Here is a 20,143-nt window from a genome sequence, read left to right on the forward strand (position 1 = left end):
AATTATCCAATTTGAACAGCTGTTTTCTTTTATAATCTCAAGATCAAAACCAACCTGTAGCTCTCTTGACAGCGTGACGCTGTGCAGGTCGACTGGAGCAGGACTGAAGCCATTCATCTGTGGAGGAATATTGATGAGGAATCAGACGCTTGACTCATCTTAATCCTGACTTTAAATGAGTTTAGGGTATATTATATCGCCTAATGCCAAGAAAAGCATACTGTATGATCCAAAAGATGAATCAATAAATCACATGTATTTCAAGATATAAGCGCTCTCTCATTGTGTGTATAGTTAGGGCCTGAGCACTGACGAAGGCCCTATTGTATCTGTAGGAGCTGTTCTCGTTCTCGTTTTTCTTCCGACGAAACGAGGGCCTTTTTTTCCCCCCTAAACGTGCCCCAAAAGTCACCAAATTTTGCACGCAAGCCAGGCCTGGCGAAAAATTTGATATTTAATGGTTTGCATTAATGGGCGTGGCCTAATGGCTCAACAGCGCCCCCTAGAAAACTTCGTGCCTCAAGCCCCACAGTACGATTTGACGTACATGCACGAAAATCGGTACACACCTGTATCATGTCGCAACTTAAAGAAAAGTCTCTTGGTGCCATGGCTGAAACCAAACAGGAAGTCGGCCATTTTGAATTAATCGTGTCATTTTGGCGCAATTTATGCCATTCCTTCGGCAGTTAATACAGCCCGAACCGTAACGTGCACCCAGGTGTGTTATACATCAAAATATGTGTCTCCACCCTGCGACGATGCGTATTACTTTTCTCAGTCAAAAGCGTTACCGTGGCAACACTAGACGCCAAAAAGCGCGCCCCCCCCCCTTCATCCGATTGTTATTTGATAGTTCCTACTTTCTACCATAACTTTTGAATGGTTTGACATAAAGAGTCTTGGGTGGTGTCATCGGACTTAGTTTTGAGTCCTTGACTTTTATTGGTGAAAATTCCACGTGCGAGGGCCCGTTCATCGCTGCTTGCAGCTTTAATTATATGCTGTAATTGTGATTATACACCTGAGACTAAAATCACATTGTTAACTTCTTGAGTTTCAAATGTCCAAATATCAGATGGTTGCTGCATTCACTTTCCCTTTTTAATAGGCGTTTAATCTAAACTATCTCAGATAAATCGTTTTTTTAGTTGATGGATTTAATTTTTTGTGTCTGTGATGACAAGTTTTAAGATGCTACCTGAGTCTCCGACATCTTGCGTTGCTTTTCGCTCTCTCGCTGTTGGAAAAGGGCCTCTCCCTCCTTGGTCCTCTCCATGTTCCAGCCCATTGCCAACATGCTCTTCAGAGACTCTTTCACAGGCCAGCGATACGTTTCTCTTTCCTACAGATTCAAAAATAAAAGCTGTTTGGTCTTGAGAGGTCACACTCCGAAAAAGGTGAAAAATCTATTAACCCCCTCCCAAAAAAGCAAAACTGTTTGATGGGATAAATTTCATGAAAAAATATTTCTCTCTTATTTTAGCATATAAAACCCGTTCCGGAAGTAGCTGCTGACAGGCGAAGGGCAGGGAAGTGATGGATTAACCTCCTTTACATCTAAATGCAACACAGTACACCATATTTCAGATCTTCAAATTAATTTATATATATGTTGAATTTCAGACTTCTGACTCTATAGATTTGAGTTTATGAATATTTTTACTCTGAATTGTAACCCCCCCCCCCCCCCCCCCAACTCAGACTGAAAATATGTTTTTTTTCATCACATGACCCAAATGTTGCATTCATTTGACCATAAATTAAATCAGAAAATGGTTTTTCATTATGAATTAGTTTTATAGATTATGGTAGAGGTAATTTACTGTTTTACTGACATAAAGGAAGGTACTTCAAATTTTTACAATTTTCATACCTTTTTTTTTTTATTGATTTGAGCTCACCGCCCTCCACACGGTGCACCAGCATGCACGTACCTTCTCGCTCAGAGATTTGTATGGCTTCAGTAACGGATGCGTTTTGGACTGCTCATCCACGTTGTCTCCATGTTTCCAGCCTGCGGACATCTGACAACAACAGTTCATGATCGTTGGTTGCATTTCAGGTTTAAATCAGCTGAGCTTCTGTACAATAAAATGAAACCTTTATTGACAAGTGTGTCTGCGTGTTGCACCTGTTCATACATGACAAATCAGATACGGGGGGCAGGTATCCGCTTGCAGCGGGGACTAACCTTGTCTGACGACCACTTGTCATGGGAATGCTCTGCATACTTGTTGGCAATGTACTCAAGTTTTTCAGGCAGGGAGATGCTGGGGATGGGAGATCATGTTTAAAGTATTAAACAATATTGTTAAATCATTTTACTAGTAAGGTTAGCGTGTAAACTTTCTTCAAACTTTAGGCATGTAATAAAAAAACACAGGAACTGGTTCTTAAAAAAAATAAGTAAAACATCACTATCCCAGCTTTAGACTTGCACATATGCAGTACTGTATATCATACATATTTTGGCCGTTTTGAGTCTACTGGAGCGAGCCGACTTACTTGGCAGTGTTAACGGGTTTGGGTTCAAAGTTGCCCTGTGCATCCACTGATCCCTGTTTCTCCAGTGTTGCTCCTAAACTGGTATCCACAAAGTCTGGAGGGAGGGCTCCCGCGATGGCACAGAGGCACAACATGGCCATTTTGAAAAGTTCAGGATCATACTTCTACAAAAGCAGAAGATGGAAACGGTTACAGACTGTTTTTTTTTACCATCTCTCTCTCCCTCTCTCTGTCTTCTTTTATTTAAAATTGAAAGGGAACAGAAGTGAAACACACAAAGCTGGGAAAGTCTGCACGGAGCAACAGCCTGTCACAGACTGATAAATGATTAATCTGTTTTTGGCTTGTGCGCACAGCAATTCATGGAGCTTTTACTTCACCGCCTCTAACGAACAAGAACTTTTCCCCCCAGAGAGGATGACTCAAGTGTTGGAAACTTTAGAAGGCCAGAAAACCAGAATGAAAAGAAGAAGAGGTAAACAGAGAAGAGCTGCACAACCTAAAATAAAACCTAAAATAATTTATAGCATCACACACTGTTCCTGTGATCTAATCTTTCCTCATTAGGACTTGGTATACAATATGGGTATGACATTTCCAAGACAAGAGGGTACTGCAGGTCTGATTGGGCTAAATAATATATACATCATGGTTTCTGGTGGCACCTTATGAGAAAGTGAGTCAAGGATTCCCCAGAAGAGTTTCTTCGTGAGAAGCAGCTCCTCCTCAGAGGTAATGCCAAAGCTCCCGAAACCGGATGGCAGGCAATAGTACTTCCAGTTCTGCTCGTAGTGGTTGGTCATCAGCTGGCGATCGTAGAGACGGAAAAACACAGGAAATCAGATTGAAAATATACATTTTTGTAGCCCTTTGTAGACTCAGTAAGAGAAAATGAGAAGTTTTAATGATAGTTTTGCTAGTGAGACCTACAGTCTAATACTTTCAAGTCTTTTTCAATGTGCAATCTCAATCACTTGAATTAAAAAAAAAGAAAAAAAAATATATGTTCGACACACAGGAAGTGAGAAAAACAATAATAGGTGGGAATTATGAGATGTTTGTATTGCTTCCAATTCTGCTTTCGTAAATCAAACATCACCATGGAAACAGGTTCCGTTTCTCACCTTGAGAGGTATTATGCAGTATTCTGTGAGCATGGGAACGTCGAACACCAGTCGTCTGAGCAGCTGCTGCATCATCGAGGGACGCAGATGCCTTTGAAGGGAGGACAGAATTACATCTTCTTTAAACTGTGTGTACTGTATATACATATATACACACATAAAATTATCAATGAAATGAAACATCACTGCTTTTTTTTCGGCAACAAAAACTGCAGCATTTTTTAACACTTTCTAAATATTAAAATGAGAATTATTTTGAAATATACACACACACACACACACACACACACACACACACACACACACACACACACACACACACACACACACACACACACACACACACACACACACACACACACACACACACACACACACACACACACACACACACACACACACACACACATACATACATATAAATCTTCAAAGAGATTTTGTAGGTTTCAGTTAACTTATCAGATCATTTTTTGTAATAATTATTATGTTCCTCTCATTTTTTTCTGTCTCAAAATTGTCTGGGTGCCAGAATCCCAGAAGCACCAAACCCAGATGATAAATCCACGTTGCTTGACAACGATCAGTTTTCAAGCAAGTCTCAGATCTAGCGCGTCCCCTGCCCAGCAAATAACTCACCTCCGAGGGTCTGGTCTAATTTAAACAGAACTGATGTGGGAAGGCGGGTAGCGGGAGGGATTTGTTGAACATGTAATCTGAGAACAACCTAGCAGGGGATGTAGTTTTTTTAAATGTATTATTATTACTTCATAAAATAACGAAACAACTGATGAGAGTAACAGCAGCAGCAGGACGTCACAGGTAGGATCTATATTTGCAAGACGAGTAACTGGGGAGACGGGGAGATCCAAGAGCTGCTCAGCCTCAGACACTATAAACCGTCCCTGATTATCGATCACCAATACTACTACAACGCTCTCGTTTCTTGCCTACAGCCTGTGTCGGGATGTCACATCACTCACTGGTGACCAGCAAGTCACTAATGCTCTCTTATAGTGATTGCTGACTCCAGTCCCATCCAATTGAAGTTAATCTTGAAGGCATATACTCCAAATTGATCACTTTTGTTCTTCGCAGACATGTTGCCTGGCATTGCCATCCCTGCAACCGAGGCAGGCCCGGTTCAGACAGCCCCCCACTGGTGGGGTGAGCTACCAAAAGCTTTAAGAGAAGAGGTTTCCGTCTCTCTTTTCTCAACATTCTTTCTTAACATCATTACATTTCAAACTCTTCTATTATTTACTTGCACTTATCAGGTTGGCCATCTGCTTACACTGTCTAAGAGAGATCTTTATCCCTTATGACCGCTTTCTTCTAACCCCGCACTTACTTCCACAAGGTCTCCTAAACTTTAGCTTAATGGTATTCCTCAATTTGGATACAAAAATCTGCTGAATGAGTAAATGTAAAGATTATCTTGGTAGGCCTCTGTGATGAGTAGACTTGCCTTTTGGATCATATATTAACTGTATGAGCACCTGGGTGATCACCACTTGCTGTTATGTTTGTTTCTTCTGAACGAGCTGATCTAAGGCTTGAAATGAAACTGACTCCAGGATCGTTTGAAACTCATCCCAGTGATGGCTCTCAAACTCAACTTGAACATTTTCAGCCCTACATGAGGAGACCGAACCGTACATGAGTCCTTACTTGCAGATAGTGAGCAGACACTCCTCGATGGCGTCCCTTTGGGCTTTGGTAAGCGAGCGGGCTTTGGACAGCCGGTAGATGGTCTCCAGCGTGGAGTCCACCAGATGTGTGTAGTGTTCTGTGTTTGCAAAGAGGTCGGCACAGCGGGTCAGCAGAGGCAGCAGTGCCGAGCCGATGTACCTGTTCATAGCCAGAGCCGTCTCCGTGGTGCTTAGCACCTCCTGAAGGACACAGAACCACACATTTGGTACTACAGTCTGATCATGGACCATTAAGCTGATGTTATTAAGAATGACTGCAAAGAATGAAAAGATTGTTTCTAAAACAGTCTGTTATTTCTCAACGTTATCCATGGGGGGGGTGATGAGGGCGCATCCACAAGAGCTCTGCAAGTATTGGTGAATAATGACAAAAACTGACAACTGACAAAACATGTGGCTGCCAAAAAGTTTCATAAAAGTTGAAAGGCAAAAGAAGATGTGGTGAAAGTTTTTTTGCGACTCACTGTATCCAGAGATGCTGAGGCTCGGAGGTCGGGCAAGAAGCCGACCTCCAACAGCTGCAGCAGGAAGCTCTGATCCTGGATGCCGTACACTCTTTCCAGGAACAGCACCATGGGGGCCTTGTGGTCCGGACAGAAACAAGCCGACATGTCAGGCTCCGTAACCGTGCCATCTGCAGGTTGAACACATTTTGAAAGATAAACACTGATCAGTATATATTTGTAAACATTTGATTTATTATATACTTTCATCCCAGTTGTACAAGTACAATATTACGGTCGGTTTAAGTGGATACTTGAGCTGATAGTGAATATAAGACCCTATAACAACAAAAAAGAATATAAATATGTTATTAAATGTGGTTTATGTGTCCATCATCATTCCTACTGAGTGTGGGTTTCCTGTCACACAGAGCAGAGTCACTCCTGAACGATGAATGCAGCAAGAACACTAAGATTTAAAGTTCTCACAGGATGGAGTCATCAAACCATTCCAGTTTTCTTGATTTGGCAGACTTAAACACACCACAACAGCCAAAACTACCTTTTCCCTTCTGGGCAGCAGTGCAGTATGTGCATACATTTAAGTGTTATTTAAACTGCTGTGCAGCTCTATTTTTCTGTCTTATGTGGAAGATTTTTCTGACTTCCTTGGTTTCCTCTACTGCTCTAAATATTTTATTGCGTTTTCTGGTTCAATTTAAACCTGAGGTTTACACTGAAAACTTTATTTTTTTATTTTTTATTGATTGTACATACAATTAAAAGTGCTGGTTTAAGAAAGTCAATCCTCCCTCATTATTAACGCTACTGAATATAAGTGTTTGGGATTCTTATGACCGTCATTTAATTTTATCTTGTTGTGTTAGCTGCATTGTTTGCAAAAAAGTGGGAACATAAACATAAAAAAAAAAGAACTCGTGCTTCTTTAATGGCTTACAGTCTCATAGTGTGAGTTCATGTTACAAACACCTGCTGGGATCCACACACACCTTTGTTGATCACTGGCATCTTGAGGGGGATGCTAATGATGCCCACCAGGTCGGAGGTGGGAACCAGAGAGCGCAGGATGGCTCGGATACGCAGCGCCTCACCTTTACCTGCATTGATAAGCTGCAAACATAAAAAAAACAATGTGACAATATGCAAATATTCCCCTCCACATATCGTAGTGGCCGCCAGCAATTATTATTATAATACAAAGTTATTATATCAATGCTTACATGGTAACGTTTATGATATAATAAATGAAGTACAAGCTGTTAACAAGGAGCTCCATGGCTCATGTTTAACACATAAGACTCTTATAATATCTTCTAATATTACAACTTTATTTTCAGAGGTTAAGAATAGGTTTTTCCTCTCAAAGTGCCCCTTTAACTCTGTTGCATTAAGTAATGCGACTCCAGACTCACGTGCATCTCTGGTGCGCAGCGTCCCAGCAGGTCAATGAGGGCCGAGTAGAAGGACATGATGGCGTTGCCCATGTGGATAACTTCCTCCTCTTCCTCGCCAGACCTGTAGCACATAAACATTCACCTGTAACTGTTATATTTTATTTCAATAATTCTTCAAGACCCAAATGGTTGGCGACGGAACAAAAGTGTGAATGTTTTTGGCACAATTTATGATCTCCTTTTTGTCAGGCTTGTGCATTAAAATTCAGCTGGGTTGTTGCAAGCTTGGCATTACACAACATAGTTGCAGCTGCAGTCATTCTTGAAGCTGTTCTCTTTTTTGCGCGTACATCTAAGTGGGACTGTGCCTTTAGAAAAATGTTTTATTTTAAAACATCTCAGATGATGTTGTTAACCATGAAGAGAAAAGTTTCCCCTTCTTTCCCAAAGTTTCAAGAGCACCGCGAGGATATGAAGGACGCTTTGAATTTTCTCTCAGGAGTCAGATTCCAGAAATAGAGGAAGGATGTCCAGGATAAAAATGTTCTTAAGTATGATAAATATAACATAACACGGTACAAGAAGAAACACCAAGACCCGAGACAAATACGGTATTTAATCTTCTCTTTGAAAAACTTGTTCTTTACCTCGAAGAACATTGGAGTCACTGATCTACTGTGAGAGTTTTAACACATTAGTTTAAACATAATGGAACTGGAAAAGCCATGGACTAAAACGTTAAATTAAAGTTTCCAAAAATAAAAAAGTGAAGTAAGAAGCTTCTGTTTAGAGCAGTGTAGACCAGCATCCCAGGAGCAGCAGCCCGAGGAGCAAAGTCTGCAGCTGAAACTAGAGTAAACGCAAACTGACTGGATCAAACTTAGGCTCCTCTATTATTGAAAAAAGATGAACATGTTTAACATTTTGTGATATATCTTTACGGATGCTTCCTAACAGAAGTATCTAACAATGCCCAGATAAATGGTATGCAGAGCCGTGTTTAAAGACGCATCAGTAAAACATTTTATGTGGTGGAAAAGTCATTTCAACAGAGCCGTAACCTTCTTATTCATTTAAATCTTTCACATGACAACCGGGTGACGGTCAACCACCTCTCAGTAACAGAACTGAAGAGTAGAGTTGGTTCTTATTTAACTTTTAGGACTATTGCTGCTTCAGCAGAGCTCACACAGACCCCTACCCAGCAGCGTCTCCTGTCGGGATCTTGGGCAGGTCCAAAGCTGGATCATCAGAAATCTTGATGGCCTCTTTCATGCCGGTGAGCAGACCCTGTCCTCCCTCTCCTCTCAGAGCCGGACCAAAGCACTCCGGTCGTCTGATCAGCAGCTTCACCACCACGTTGGCATTTTCCTCCACGCTCTCACCTGGTGCACAGCAGACAAACGGCCGAGCACCCGCATTAATCCTCCTCCTCACAGCGATCAGAGTCAGCGAGAGCACAGATATCCTGGAAATGGTATTCAGCACCTCGCTGAAGGACTTATACATTTTTTATCCAGAAAAAGCTGACAAACACTCCGGCCTGGCAACTCAGCAGCACCTTGGCAGCCTTTCCTGGCAGATTTCTTTTCCTTTTCTAATTGCTTCAAATCCTATTTTTCATTTCAATATCAGCAACAGTGTCAGCATTAATCTTACATCACGTCACTACCCACAACTCATAACTATACATTTCCCATACAAGCCATTATAAAGTAATTTTTACAAACAGCATTTTGTAAAGGTGAAGCTAAAACTAATTGTGCCAATCTATATTTATTAATAAATGATGTAGAGTGAAATAAAACTGACCAATGTATTAGTTTCCACAACCGAGAAAGCTTACCATTGCAGAAGACGACGAACCTCAGGAAGGACAGGTATCGCTCTCCTTCAATGGGGTTCCAGCCGATGTCTGGGTAACCCTTAGCAACCAGCATGGCGCAGCTCTGGAGACCACATCCTGCCAGGTACGTCACCACCTACACACAAACCAACTCTGTTGAGCACATTCACACGTAAAACCCCACGCTTTTCTGGAAAACTTAAAAACAACCAAAAAACCTTTAATTTCTAAACTGAAGAAATTACAAAAAGAAAAAAAGCTGCTGTAAATTACTGACTCAATATATTTATTTAAACATAGTAGTTCACATGTCCTTAAAGTGTTTATTGGACACGTCTGTGGGGCCAGGCTTGATAAGAACCCAGAGTGCTAATGGGCTCAATGAAGACTTTTATTTTTTGACTCTCACGTTCGACAACCGAGTCAGCTGGAAAGCTGGAAATTTGTTGAGCCAGCTTAACTGTCACAATATCAGTCTGCGCTCTTCAGGAGAAAACGTGGGTGGCATGAGTTTTATATTACTGTCTAACTTGCATTCACCATAAATGAGGAGGTCTTCTCATCTGAGAGGAATCTGCCGATGCAGGTTTTAAAGCAGACACCATTGATATGGTTTAATTGCAAAGATAAGCTACTCTCTTATTCAGTGTTAATTTAACTGCTTTTATGGATGGTTAAGAATTAAAAAGTAAAGATCTAGCAGAGCAGATTTCGCTGCAGCAACTGGCTGTAATCACCTTGCAGCCATAGACAGCTGCATGGTCAGACCTCATTTCATTTTCTAAACACTAGACTGATCTGGATTATTTATTTTCATGTGGAAGAGACGGACCTTCTCCAGATCTGGCTCCTCCAGAGCCAGAGCCAGACCGTTGTTGTCCATGACTGAAGACGCTGCAACGTCCAGTGGAGTGGAGCCCCGCATGGCTTCAGAGGCTGAAAACACACACACACGTGCAGAGAACTTCAACACAAGCCTAACACACTTGGATGGCCATAGAACAACAGAGAACATTGCATCACATATGTTGTTACATGACCTGCTGATATAAAACTGATACGTAATAATGCAAGGTGCCCAAAGTAAAAGACTGAGCACTTCTATAAAAGTATTCAGATTTGTGTTAATACAGAGAAAAAGAGAAAAAGACATTAGTAAGGAGCTTAAAAAAAACTGTTGCTGCCAATAAATCTGGAAAGCAATAGTTACAAAAACAGTGGACAGTTAGTCTTGGACTCATTAGGAATTCTGTTTAATTTTGGGAGCAGCAAAAGAGAACTTTTAGGTGCTACAAATAATTTAGCAATGTGTAAGTAGCTTATCTTGTTTCCATTAACCTGTCTCTCCCACACACAGATGGTGACGGATCTCTTTTAGCTCGCCCGGGTCTTACCTAGTCCAACACTGCTGTTCTCCAGCAAGTAACTCAGGTGATCGAACATGGCTTTCTGGTTCTGACGGCTAATACGGCAGAAATAGCACAAGAAACGACAACAGCTGGCCACCATCTTGGGGAAGGCAATCTTCTAGGAAAAAATGGAGAGTGAAGAGAAATTAGTAAGAATCAAACCACAAAATGTAAATCTGTAACTATCAGGAACACAAGTGTAATTCTGAGAACATTTTTCTGAAAATCCAAATATAGAGTCTCACAGATTTAAGGTATGACACATGTGGAGATATATTATATATATATATATATATATATATATATATATATATATATATATATATATATATATATATATATATATATATATATATATATATATATATATACATACATACATACATACATACATACATACATACATACACACACACATACAAATATGTTTTGATGAAATAAATAATGACATGTGTACTGTATATAAATAAAGTACCTACATCCCATCATTTCTCTTGTTTAACATGATCGTTCTTTCTTCTTTAGTGGGATGCTTCAGTGCACCAAAGTTTACAGGCACAGCTTTGTGTCACCACAGAGCATCAACCAGGTCAACGTTTGGAGTTTTATGTGATTATTGTAACCACTTGATTTATTTATTTACTTAGTTTTAGCTATTCTCTTGCAGATTTGTGGCGTTAGACCTGGTAGGGACTAGATGAAGTGTAAAGATTGTGGCATATACTGTAGTTCCGCAAAAAGCCAGAGTATTTTTTTTAGCTCTGCGTAACTCTGATAAAGGAATCTTGTAAAATCTTGTTTTCTGTTCGCAAGACCACAACCATTTTTGTCTTTCAAATCAGTTAATCCCTTTTGCATCCACAACTGGCCTCTGTGTCATCCTCATTTTTCTGAGTTCCGGTGTGGACTCAGTCCAAGGTTCAATCTGAGCATAAATCAGCAGCAGGATTTTCATCCCAGCCACAGAGCAAACCACCTGACGGACAGAAAAACCTCAGAGGGACAACGATCTTGACCTTTCTTTTTGAAAATTTCAGTCTGGAAATTTACACTACACAAAAGAAAGAAACCCATCTAATTAACCAACTGTTCTACTTTCAGTGATGCCAGATGTTTGCTTATTTAAAAGCTTAAATCACATTTGTCAAATAGAAAAAAAAAAAGCCGGAGCAGTTTCTCTGTTTGAAAGGGCATCGGTGAGTGCACTTGGATGAGTGCTTGTGCTCTGTAAAACCGTGACTGATCCCATTAAGGTTTCATCTGCTTTGACTTTGGTAATAATAATCATAATAGTAATAGTCTTTGATGGTAATTTATTGACTATTAAATTTGATTGTGTAATAAAATCTGTGTCAAGTAAATCCTTCCTTAAAAATCAATAAGTTATCCTTTGATGTCACCCAACGCCATGCCACGAGTAAGGCCACATCAGAGATGATCAAAAATATTACAAACTTGATATACGCTTACGAGCTGTGGTCCTGCCACTTTTTATGGCTACAGCAGATGAAGTGCAAATATCAAATGACTGGCTGTAACTTGCACTTGAGACTATGATCAGGCTGCCAGAGTCAGTCATGAGGGTCTTAAAGTCTCCCTGCAGTCTGTTCGTCTGAGGGAGAACTGTGGCTTGGCACGTTGCGGGGCATTAGATTCCCAGCGTCTCTCCCAGCGTCTGTCAGCGCTGCTGGAGAAGCCTCCACTCGGCCCCCTCATGCCATTCCACGGCTAGTTTACAGCTCTGCCCTCTCCCTTACCCTTGGTTCAACTTACAGTAACCTCCCAGGATGAAATTTGTTTTCCTCAGATTGATATTCGACCTAATAAGCATTCAGTTTAGCAAATCACTCTTACCCATTTTAGAGCTGATCTCCTTTTCTTATATTCTTCCTTGTTTACAGTATATTTCATAAGCCAAATAATTCAGTTTGGTATAACACATGTTTACTCAATAACCAAGGCATATGTCTTAATTCTTGATAGTGTCTTAAAATACCAAACTGACTGAAACATATTTTGAAAGCCGAAGTTTTGATATGTGATATATTGAAGGTCAGTGGAAGGTGTGGACAAAAAAAAAAGGTTTCAAGCAGAAGTGTTCAGCTTATTCCTCTGCCTCAGTGTATGACATCATCAGCTAGAGTGAACTTGACCTTTAAGATTATTGAAAAAAAAATAATCATAACTTAAACCCCAATTTCTCTAAGACCGTAAACATCATTGATCACTGGTTCAGTATGTTGTAGTCTAAAGTCTTGTTATTCGTTTAAAGTTTGATTGGCATCTCTATCTGATAGTATGCTGAAGAAATGAGTCCTTAAAGACCACAACGTTTTTCAAGGGAATATGTTGTTTCTATCTGATTGTATACTATTATATATACGATTGTAATGGGGTCTCATACAGGTGGACGTTTTTCAGGGATTTAATGATTTCCCAATTTTTTTTCAATGACCTGGAAATTTGGGAATTGACTCAAACACTCTGTTCACAATGAGGAGCGTAGAGGCCGACTCTGCTGGGCCATATATTATTGTAGTGGGACTGCTTTATGCCTTTCCTGTTATCCTAGTAAACATTTACGCGACAAACTGGGATAATCCCATGTTTTTTTCCAATTTATTCTTCAGACTGCCAAACATGACAACGCATTATCTCATTCTCAGGGGTGATATGAACTGTACACTTTCCCCTATCTTAGACCGTAGCTCACGCAATAATTCCTCCATGTCCAACTCCGCTCGTTCTATCCAGCGATTTCTCAAATCATACGGTGTTACTGATGTGTGGCGATTCTGTAATCCTACTGCCAGGGAATATTCTTTCTATTCCCCTGTTCATAAGACCTACTCGCGTGTTGACAATTTTTTCCTTGATAATAGGCTTCTCCCCCTTGTTTCAAAGTGCAATTACGGTGCGATTGTTATTTCAGATCATGGTCCCTTGACTTTGTCAGTGCGTATTCCCAACACTCAGTCTATTTACCGCCCTTGGAGATTAAATTCACTGCTCTTATCAGAGGAAGCTTTTAACAATTTCATTGCATCTGAGATTACGTCGTTTATCGATATCAATCAATGGGAATGTCTTTTTTAACTATATGGGAATCACTGAAGGCATATTTACGCAGACAGGTTATTTCATATTGTGCAAATATGAAAAAAGTGAACAATACTCGCCTGAAAGAGCTGGCAGATGAGATTTTGGATCTAGATAGGTTATTTAGTCAATCTTCATCATCTGACATCATGAAGAAGCGCTTATTACTCCAAGCTGAATTAGATCTCTTATCGACGCAACAGGTAGAATACCTCATCTCTAAATCCCGACAGGGGTGCTATGAACATGAAGAAAAGGCAGGACGGATACTCGCTCACCAGCTGCGCCAAAGAACAGCCTACCAGACCATCCCTGAAATGAATGATCAGTTTCGAGCAGTTGGTGCAGACGTACAATATCCCCAGATCGCATTTCTATAGGTATCTGCAGCTCCGGAACTTTGTAACCTTAAACTCAGATTGCTTCCCAATGTCCCCTCCCAATTCTCTGTTTTTACTTGGAAATCAACCACAAAGCGGGCTATCGGTCTGATTTATGACCACCTCGACACACACAATCAGACAGCTTTAAACCTCTTTAGAAGTAAGTGGGAGACTGACTTTGATGAGGCAATCCCAGAAGGAACCTGGCAGAAAATAATTATGAATATTTTTTCATTCTCCATATGTCTAAGGTTTGCTGTCATCCAGTTCAAAATTGTTCACCGTTTACACTGGTCTAAGGTCAAGCTTTCAAGGATCAATGCTGATATAGATCCCACATGTGATAGATGCAGCCAGGCCTCTGTTACTCTTCTGCACATGTTTTGGATTTAATTTATTTTGGCAAAACATCTTTGAGACTTTTTCCAAAATATGTGGGAAAACGGTCCAGCCGTCACCGTATATTGCTCTGTTTGGCTACTGTGGACTCTCCTGTATTTATGCAGCGGGAAACCAACATGATGGCCTTTTGTTCCCTCCTGGCTAGGAGACTGATTTAGTTTAAATGGAAAGACTCTGCTCCACCATCATCTAATCACTGGATCAGGGAAGTCATGGCTCATCTCAAACTAAAAAAGATCAGGTTAGGGGATCCACTGAGACATTTTAGAGGATCTGGCACCTTTCCTGAACTTTGTGGAGGGTATGGATGCTGATAATATAATGTAAAGGATTTCCTTCATTTTCATTCATATTGGCCCTGTGTCTGATGATTATCTGGCAATAGATGTTTTTTTTTTTTATGTCTGGTTTTTGGGGGGTTATTTTTCTTGTTTGTTTTTTTTTTTCTTTTTGTTTTTTTTCTCTTTTCTGTTTGACTGCATGGACCTGTTATAATGATAAAAAACTAATAAAAAGACTTTGATCAAATATTCTTTAACTCATTTTTTATCTGACCAGTATGCAACACAAAGTGAAAACTGCCATATGGAGATGAGGAATGTCTGTGATAACAGACAGGAAACTAGTCATTGGACATCTAGACAGCACGGTTGTTTTAAACGAGGCTCATGAATTGCAGAAGGCAGATTTATTAGTGCCAGAGTGGGCTTCTTTAAAAACATTAAAAACCTGCTCAGTCACTTTAGGTCCCTGATCTCAGAGCAGAAAAATCAACAGAAAAGCATTTCACAGTTTAACTTCCCATTTTAGTACGCCACAATTACCAAATAATTTAACATTTTTAAAGAGCCTTTGTTTGAACCATAGAACATGTCTCCATGGAAACCAATGAATGTCTGTAATCAAGCGCCAACCATCAAACTTCTGGGATCATGTGGAACAAAATTTCGTTGCAGTTCCTCGACTGACGGACAGAGGCTGGCTGCAAAAGCCAGTCAATCTCCAGCTTCATTTTATTTGTTATTTACTGTTTAATGTGTCTTGCTGCTTTTATTGTTGATGTAAAGCACTTTGAATTACCTTGTGTTGAATTGTGCTATACAAATAAACTTGCCTTGCCATAGTTAAAATGTCCGACTTTAGAGAAGAAATTAACATATTTGCAGCCTGGTTCGGAAAACCATTTTGGTGTCAGTCGATCGATTTCTACCCATGACAACTATGAAGGGGGCAATTTTGTTTAACCATGCCAGGAGAGTTTAAATCAAGCAATACATATCTAATATGATTCATTGACAGTCGGCTCAGCCAATTGGTGGCTGTTATCATTTCCTCATTCGTAATCGCGATGCTACCGCGCTTCGAGAAGCAACCACCCGTTTGTATTTACCCAGCGTTAGCTAAACGCAACAGTCATTTTTGATTTAGCTGTCGAGTCAACATATTAAACGGCTAATTCCGCAGTTAATGTCTCACGGCAACTTTGCAGATATTTTGGCGGGTTTCGGCTGAAGGAGCTGGGGGCAAAGCTAACTTTTACCCCTTTTCCACCAAACCGGTTCCAGAGCTGGTTCTGTGCCAGTCCTGGTGCACAATTTGTTCAACTTGCAAACCAGCTGAGAACCGGTTTGTTTTTTCATAGCTCAGGTGCTAAGGGGAGCCACGTCATTACGTCACAGTTACGCGCTACGTTTGCATTGGCGCGAAAATTGAAGCAACAACAACGTATTTGCTCTAATATGGACTTGGTCCACGTAGCTCCTCCATGGACCATAGCGCTAAAAGACAGGTGGTCTCCTCCTCAGACCACTGCTGCTTTGCTGCATCTATATTAATTTGTCGCTTATTTGAAAATGTCACCGTCTCGCAGTCTTGTTATCGCCGTTGGTCTTTAATAACTCCGTCCCCTCCGCTTACATAAGCGGTTCTTTCCTGTAGCCCAGCAGCAAAGAGTTGGTGCTACCTTGGAACCGCTTTTTCTGGCCCAGAGCCAGTTCTTTGTCTGTGGAAACAGAAAGCCCGGTTCCAAACTCAGCACTGGCCCAGAACCAGTCCTGGAACCGGTTTGGTGGAAAAGGGGTATTTGATAGCCATGCAGCAGGTGTGTTTCCGTTGGCTTGCTGAGGAACATGGCTGGGCCCCCCATGAAGAAAACCGGCATCAGAAACCAATGGGTCACGTGACCAAATTCTTTGTACAGTCTAAGCTCTACACTAATAACTCAGATGACTGATGGGAAACTGAGTACAAGAAAGTAGTTTGTTGTTAGAGCTTTGCTGCAGCTGCCTCTTGGCAGTCATTACGCTCATGTATTTCAAGGTAGCAAAAAAATAGAGTTTGGAGCACAAGTGAAGCATTTCAGGCACGTTGGTACCAGTGTCCTCTTTCTTTAATATGAAATCTAGACTTTGTAACACTGCAGATACTTTTGCATGCACAAAAATATAACACTATGAAGGAAAGAAAACCTTTATTTGACCCGTTTAAAATCAATCATCCATTTCAGTGTGAGAGCATGTGCATGGCGTAATACAGTAAGTAAGTGGACTTGAGTATCAGTTACTATATACTGTATGTTCTAACTTATAAAGTAGCTGTTCTTGTTTAGTTCTTGTAAATCCTTAAAACAGATTTAATAAATGACCCCTTGGTCACAAATAAGAGTTATAAAGCGATATAAGTTGATGTGGGTCACGGGAAATCAAATGTAATTGATGTGACACCGACCTGAGACTTGTCTCCTCCCAGAACGTTGACCATGACCTCCATGACGGTCTCGTGCATACCCAGAACCCTCATCAAGTTGGGATGCTGGTAGAAAACTTTATTGTTCATGATGTCGCTGTAAATCAAGAGTGAAGGTCACAGTTTTGTAAATGCCATCATCTTGACACAGTACAGTATACTTTATTGTAGAAATAGAAATATTGCCTGATTGTGAAACTTATAACATAAAATAACAGTAGCAAAGTGTTAAAGCAAATGTGTAATTTGGCATCATGTTACATAGTTCCCCATACAGTCGCAGTGACACATTTTCTTACCCGAGTCCATCAATCATGAGTTTTTCTTCCTCTTTACCCATACGCACTGCCAGCAGAGACCTGATTTGACCCAGAGAGGCCAACAGGTTAATAGCATCCTGCACAGACGCAGCACTGATGGTGTAAGATTTCTTCATAGCCCGCAGCAGCTCGCCGATGCCGTCATACTGCCGCCTCAGCAGGCTGAACATCACTCTGACCAGCTCCGGATCCTGGATGTACGACTCCTGAGCCCAGCTAGTGATGGTTTGAGAGATCAGCTCTTTCAGGTTGGCTGGAGAAGAGAGAGATACACGAGGACGGAGTAAAACTGCTCCGATTATATAAAATGAATGCTGCACAGCTGTAGGTGGCTAAAAGCACCTCAATGGGGGTTGTGGTGTTTTTATTTACTTATTGTTCTTTTGCAGTTTTATAGTATTGACATGAAATGATCCAAATTCGGTAAAGCAGAAAAAATGTGTCCCTGTCCTTCATACACTGTGCTCATGTGAAATCCTCCAGGGTCTACTCTCTAAAGAGTATTTCAATGGATATTTTTCATAAAGCCATAAAAAGACTGAAATCATTCACAGGCATCCATTCTGACAATCTGAATAATTTGCTCAGACATCTCAGAGCAGCTGAGCATGAATAACAATTAGGAGTTTTAGACTTCGTAGACGTTCACGGGTGTCTCAGCTGAGCGCAAAGCAAATTTGATGTACCAGAAACATCAAAAAGTGTGGCGTGTATACGACGTCTAAATTAGAATAATTAAATATGTTTATCTTCTGCATGTTCTGCTTTAGTCTTACACGTTTTCACGATGGCATGATTGAGGTTGGTCAAAAGGACTATAAGATCACTGTGAACACAAAGTGTACGCTAGTGCAAAACAGCCAAAACATCTGAGGAGGAGGCGGTCTCGGCTCATTTATGCCCAACTGAGCTAAAAAGGCTTCTGTTGACACTGTTTATCCTTTAAACACCACTTACTACTCTTAAACTAATTCAAAGCTGTCATTATTTGAAGGGGGAGATTTCTAGCTTTTTTGTTGCAAGGTACAATTAAACTTTGTTTGCGGGTATTCATTCAGCAGCCTCTTCACAGCCATGGGGAAGAAGCTGGGTTTGAATCTGTTGGTCTAGGTTCTCATGCAAGTACGGGAGTGGGGAGCCAACGCTCCTCTGAGCTGTCTCAATGTCCTGCTGGAGCTATTTGCTCTCCGTTGCGGTGCATCTGGAGTAGCACACCATGCATCCATAAGTTATGATGCTCTCTATTGTGCAGCGGTAAAAAACATGTCAGCAGAGGTGGCGGGAGATCCTTCATTTCTCCTCAGTGTTCTCAGAAAGCAGAGAAGCATCTGAGTGTATGTGATGACAGCCCAGGTCCTCTGAGACGTACAGTCTGAGGAATTTGAAGCCTCGAGCCTCTCCACCTCCTCCCTGTTGATGTTTAGGTCTGAGTGCTGCGCCATCCTTGCCTTCTGGAAGTCAAGGATGATTTCTCTGATCTTCCTAGTGTTAACATTGACATGGTTGTCATATGAGGCCACCGGCAGCTGGACCTCCTCATCATTGTTAGGCATCAGTCCCACAACAGTCATGTCATCAGCAAATGTGATAATGGTACTGGAACTGTCCTTCGTCCTTGCAGGCAAAAGATTGTCTAAACAACTCATTTTAAAAAGTCTGTAAGCCTCCTCACTCAAGGTTTGATTGATTTCAAGAGTCTGGCAGCAGACTGTGGAGAAGAAAAGCACTTCCATGCAACAGAGCAGCTTGCCTTCAGATGTGTCGCTCGTCTAGACCAGAGCTCTGGTTTCAGGTCCAGTCTGCAGCCAGATCCTCTCAACAAAAACGATAACCATTAAAAAAACCTCCCTTCACCTGTAGCCTGTTAATTCAGTCTAAAAGAACATCGCTAATTAGTCACTTCTCAGTCTTGCAAAGACGTTCTTCGATGTTAATTTATTCTATAGCTGGGACAAAGAATCTTTTAGCACAGATACAACGTTCCACTATGTTGTAGCTAAATTGCAACCTATAAAGTCGAGTTTATCGTTGAAACTCAGTCTTAAAGACTTATCAACCTTTAATCTTGAAGTAAAATGATACAAGAGTAGAAGGGCATTACTGCAGAGCCACTTGCTGATCTGGAGGGACAAAGGCAGAAGCCCAAGACAAATGCTGCACTCCTCCCCGTGATAACATTGTTATTCCAAAGTCGTCGCTGAACTTTGAGTGTTTAAGTCGCACTGCACAACATCTGTAGCGAACAAAGGGATATATTCAAACAGAATCCTAATGAGTGCTGGAGCAGAGAGAGGCAGAGAGCCAGCTGCCCTGAAGGTGAATGTCTCTCAGTTTCAAATCTGCTCTGCATCGTCTCGAGCCGAGGCTCACGGGGGAGTCGTAACAAAAAAAACTGCTCTGTCGGCTCAATAATGTGCAAATGACCACACAGTGTCATTTATAAAAGACCTGTCACCTACATATCTATTCAAATATGACAAACTGCAATGTTATTCACTGAAATTACGCAAAAATATCAAATATATAAGATCTCACTCGCCTCTGTTGTACTTTTCATTCCTATCAGCACTGCACCAAAATACAGATGCAGTGTTGACCTTAACATCAAGGATAAATAAATAACACTGATAAAACAGTCCTGATTTCAAAATGCTGTGCGCTATCCCTACTTCTACCCATTTGTTTAGTCTATCTGAAGTACATTACAAACAACAACCTCTATTACAAGAAAATGTAATCA

The 20,143-nt window shown here is 40.9% G+C and overlaps 1 protein-coding gene across 5 annotated transcripts in view; it reads right to left on the reverse strand.

The window, feature by feature from the left end:
* ryr3 (ryanodine receptor 3) overlaps positions 1 to 20,143 on the reverse strand; it is a 146,672-nt gene that overhangs the window by 34,373 nt on the left and 92,156 nt on the right. For 3 of the 5 annotated variants that reach the window (XM_061746272.1, XM_061746270.1, XM_061746267.1), the window contains 17 exons: positions 17,383 to 17,656; positions 17,066 to 17,180; positions 10,440 to 10,572; positions 9,878 to 9,981; positions 9,046 to 9,181; positions 8,401 to 8,584; positions 7,218 to 7,320; positions 6,795 to 6,915; positions 5,806 to 5,975; positions 5,301 to 5,521; positions 3,633 to 3,723; positions 3,174 to 3,314; positions 2,509 to 2,672; positions 2,195 to 2,273; positions 1,938 to 2,027; positions 1,202 to 1,345; positions 55 to 117 (listed from right to left, as the gene is read on the reverse strand). In XM_061746272.1, the coding sequence (XP_061602256.1) occupies positions 55 to 117; positions 1,202 to 1,345; positions 1,938 to 2,027; positions 2,195 to 2,273; positions 2,509 to 2,672; positions 3,174 to 3,314; positions 3,633 to 3,723; positions 5,301 to 5,521; positions 5,806 to 5,975; positions 6,795 to 6,915; positions 7,218 to 7,320; positions 8,401 to 8,584; positions 9,046 to 9,181; positions 9,878 to 9,981; positions 10,440 to 10,572; positions 17,066 to 17,180; positions 17,383 to 17,656 (2,333 nt within the window). The remainder of the gene's footprint in view (positions 1 to 54; positions 118 to 1,201; positions 1,346 to 1,937; positions 2,028 to 2,194; positions 2,274 to 2,508; positions 2,673 to 3,173; positions 3,315 to 3,632; positions 3,724 to 5,300; positions 5,522 to 5,805; positions 5,976 to 6,794; positions 6,916 to 7,217; positions 7,321 to 8,400; positions 8,585 to 9,045; positions 9,182 to 9,877; positions 9,982 to 10,439; positions 10,573 to 17,065; positions 17,181 to 17,382; positions 17,657 to 20,143) is intronic. The other 2 variants (XM_061746271.1, XM_061746268.1) reach the window with 1 other exon arrangement.

This window comes from Cololabis saira, chromosome 18 (assembly GCF_033807715.1).
Source record: "Cololabis saira isolate AMF1-May2022 chromosome 18, fColSai1.1, whole genome shotgun sequence".
NCBI classification, from domain to species: domain Eukaryota; kingdom Metazoa; phylum Chordata; class Actinopteri; order Beloniformes; family Belonidae; genus Cololabis; species Cololabis saira.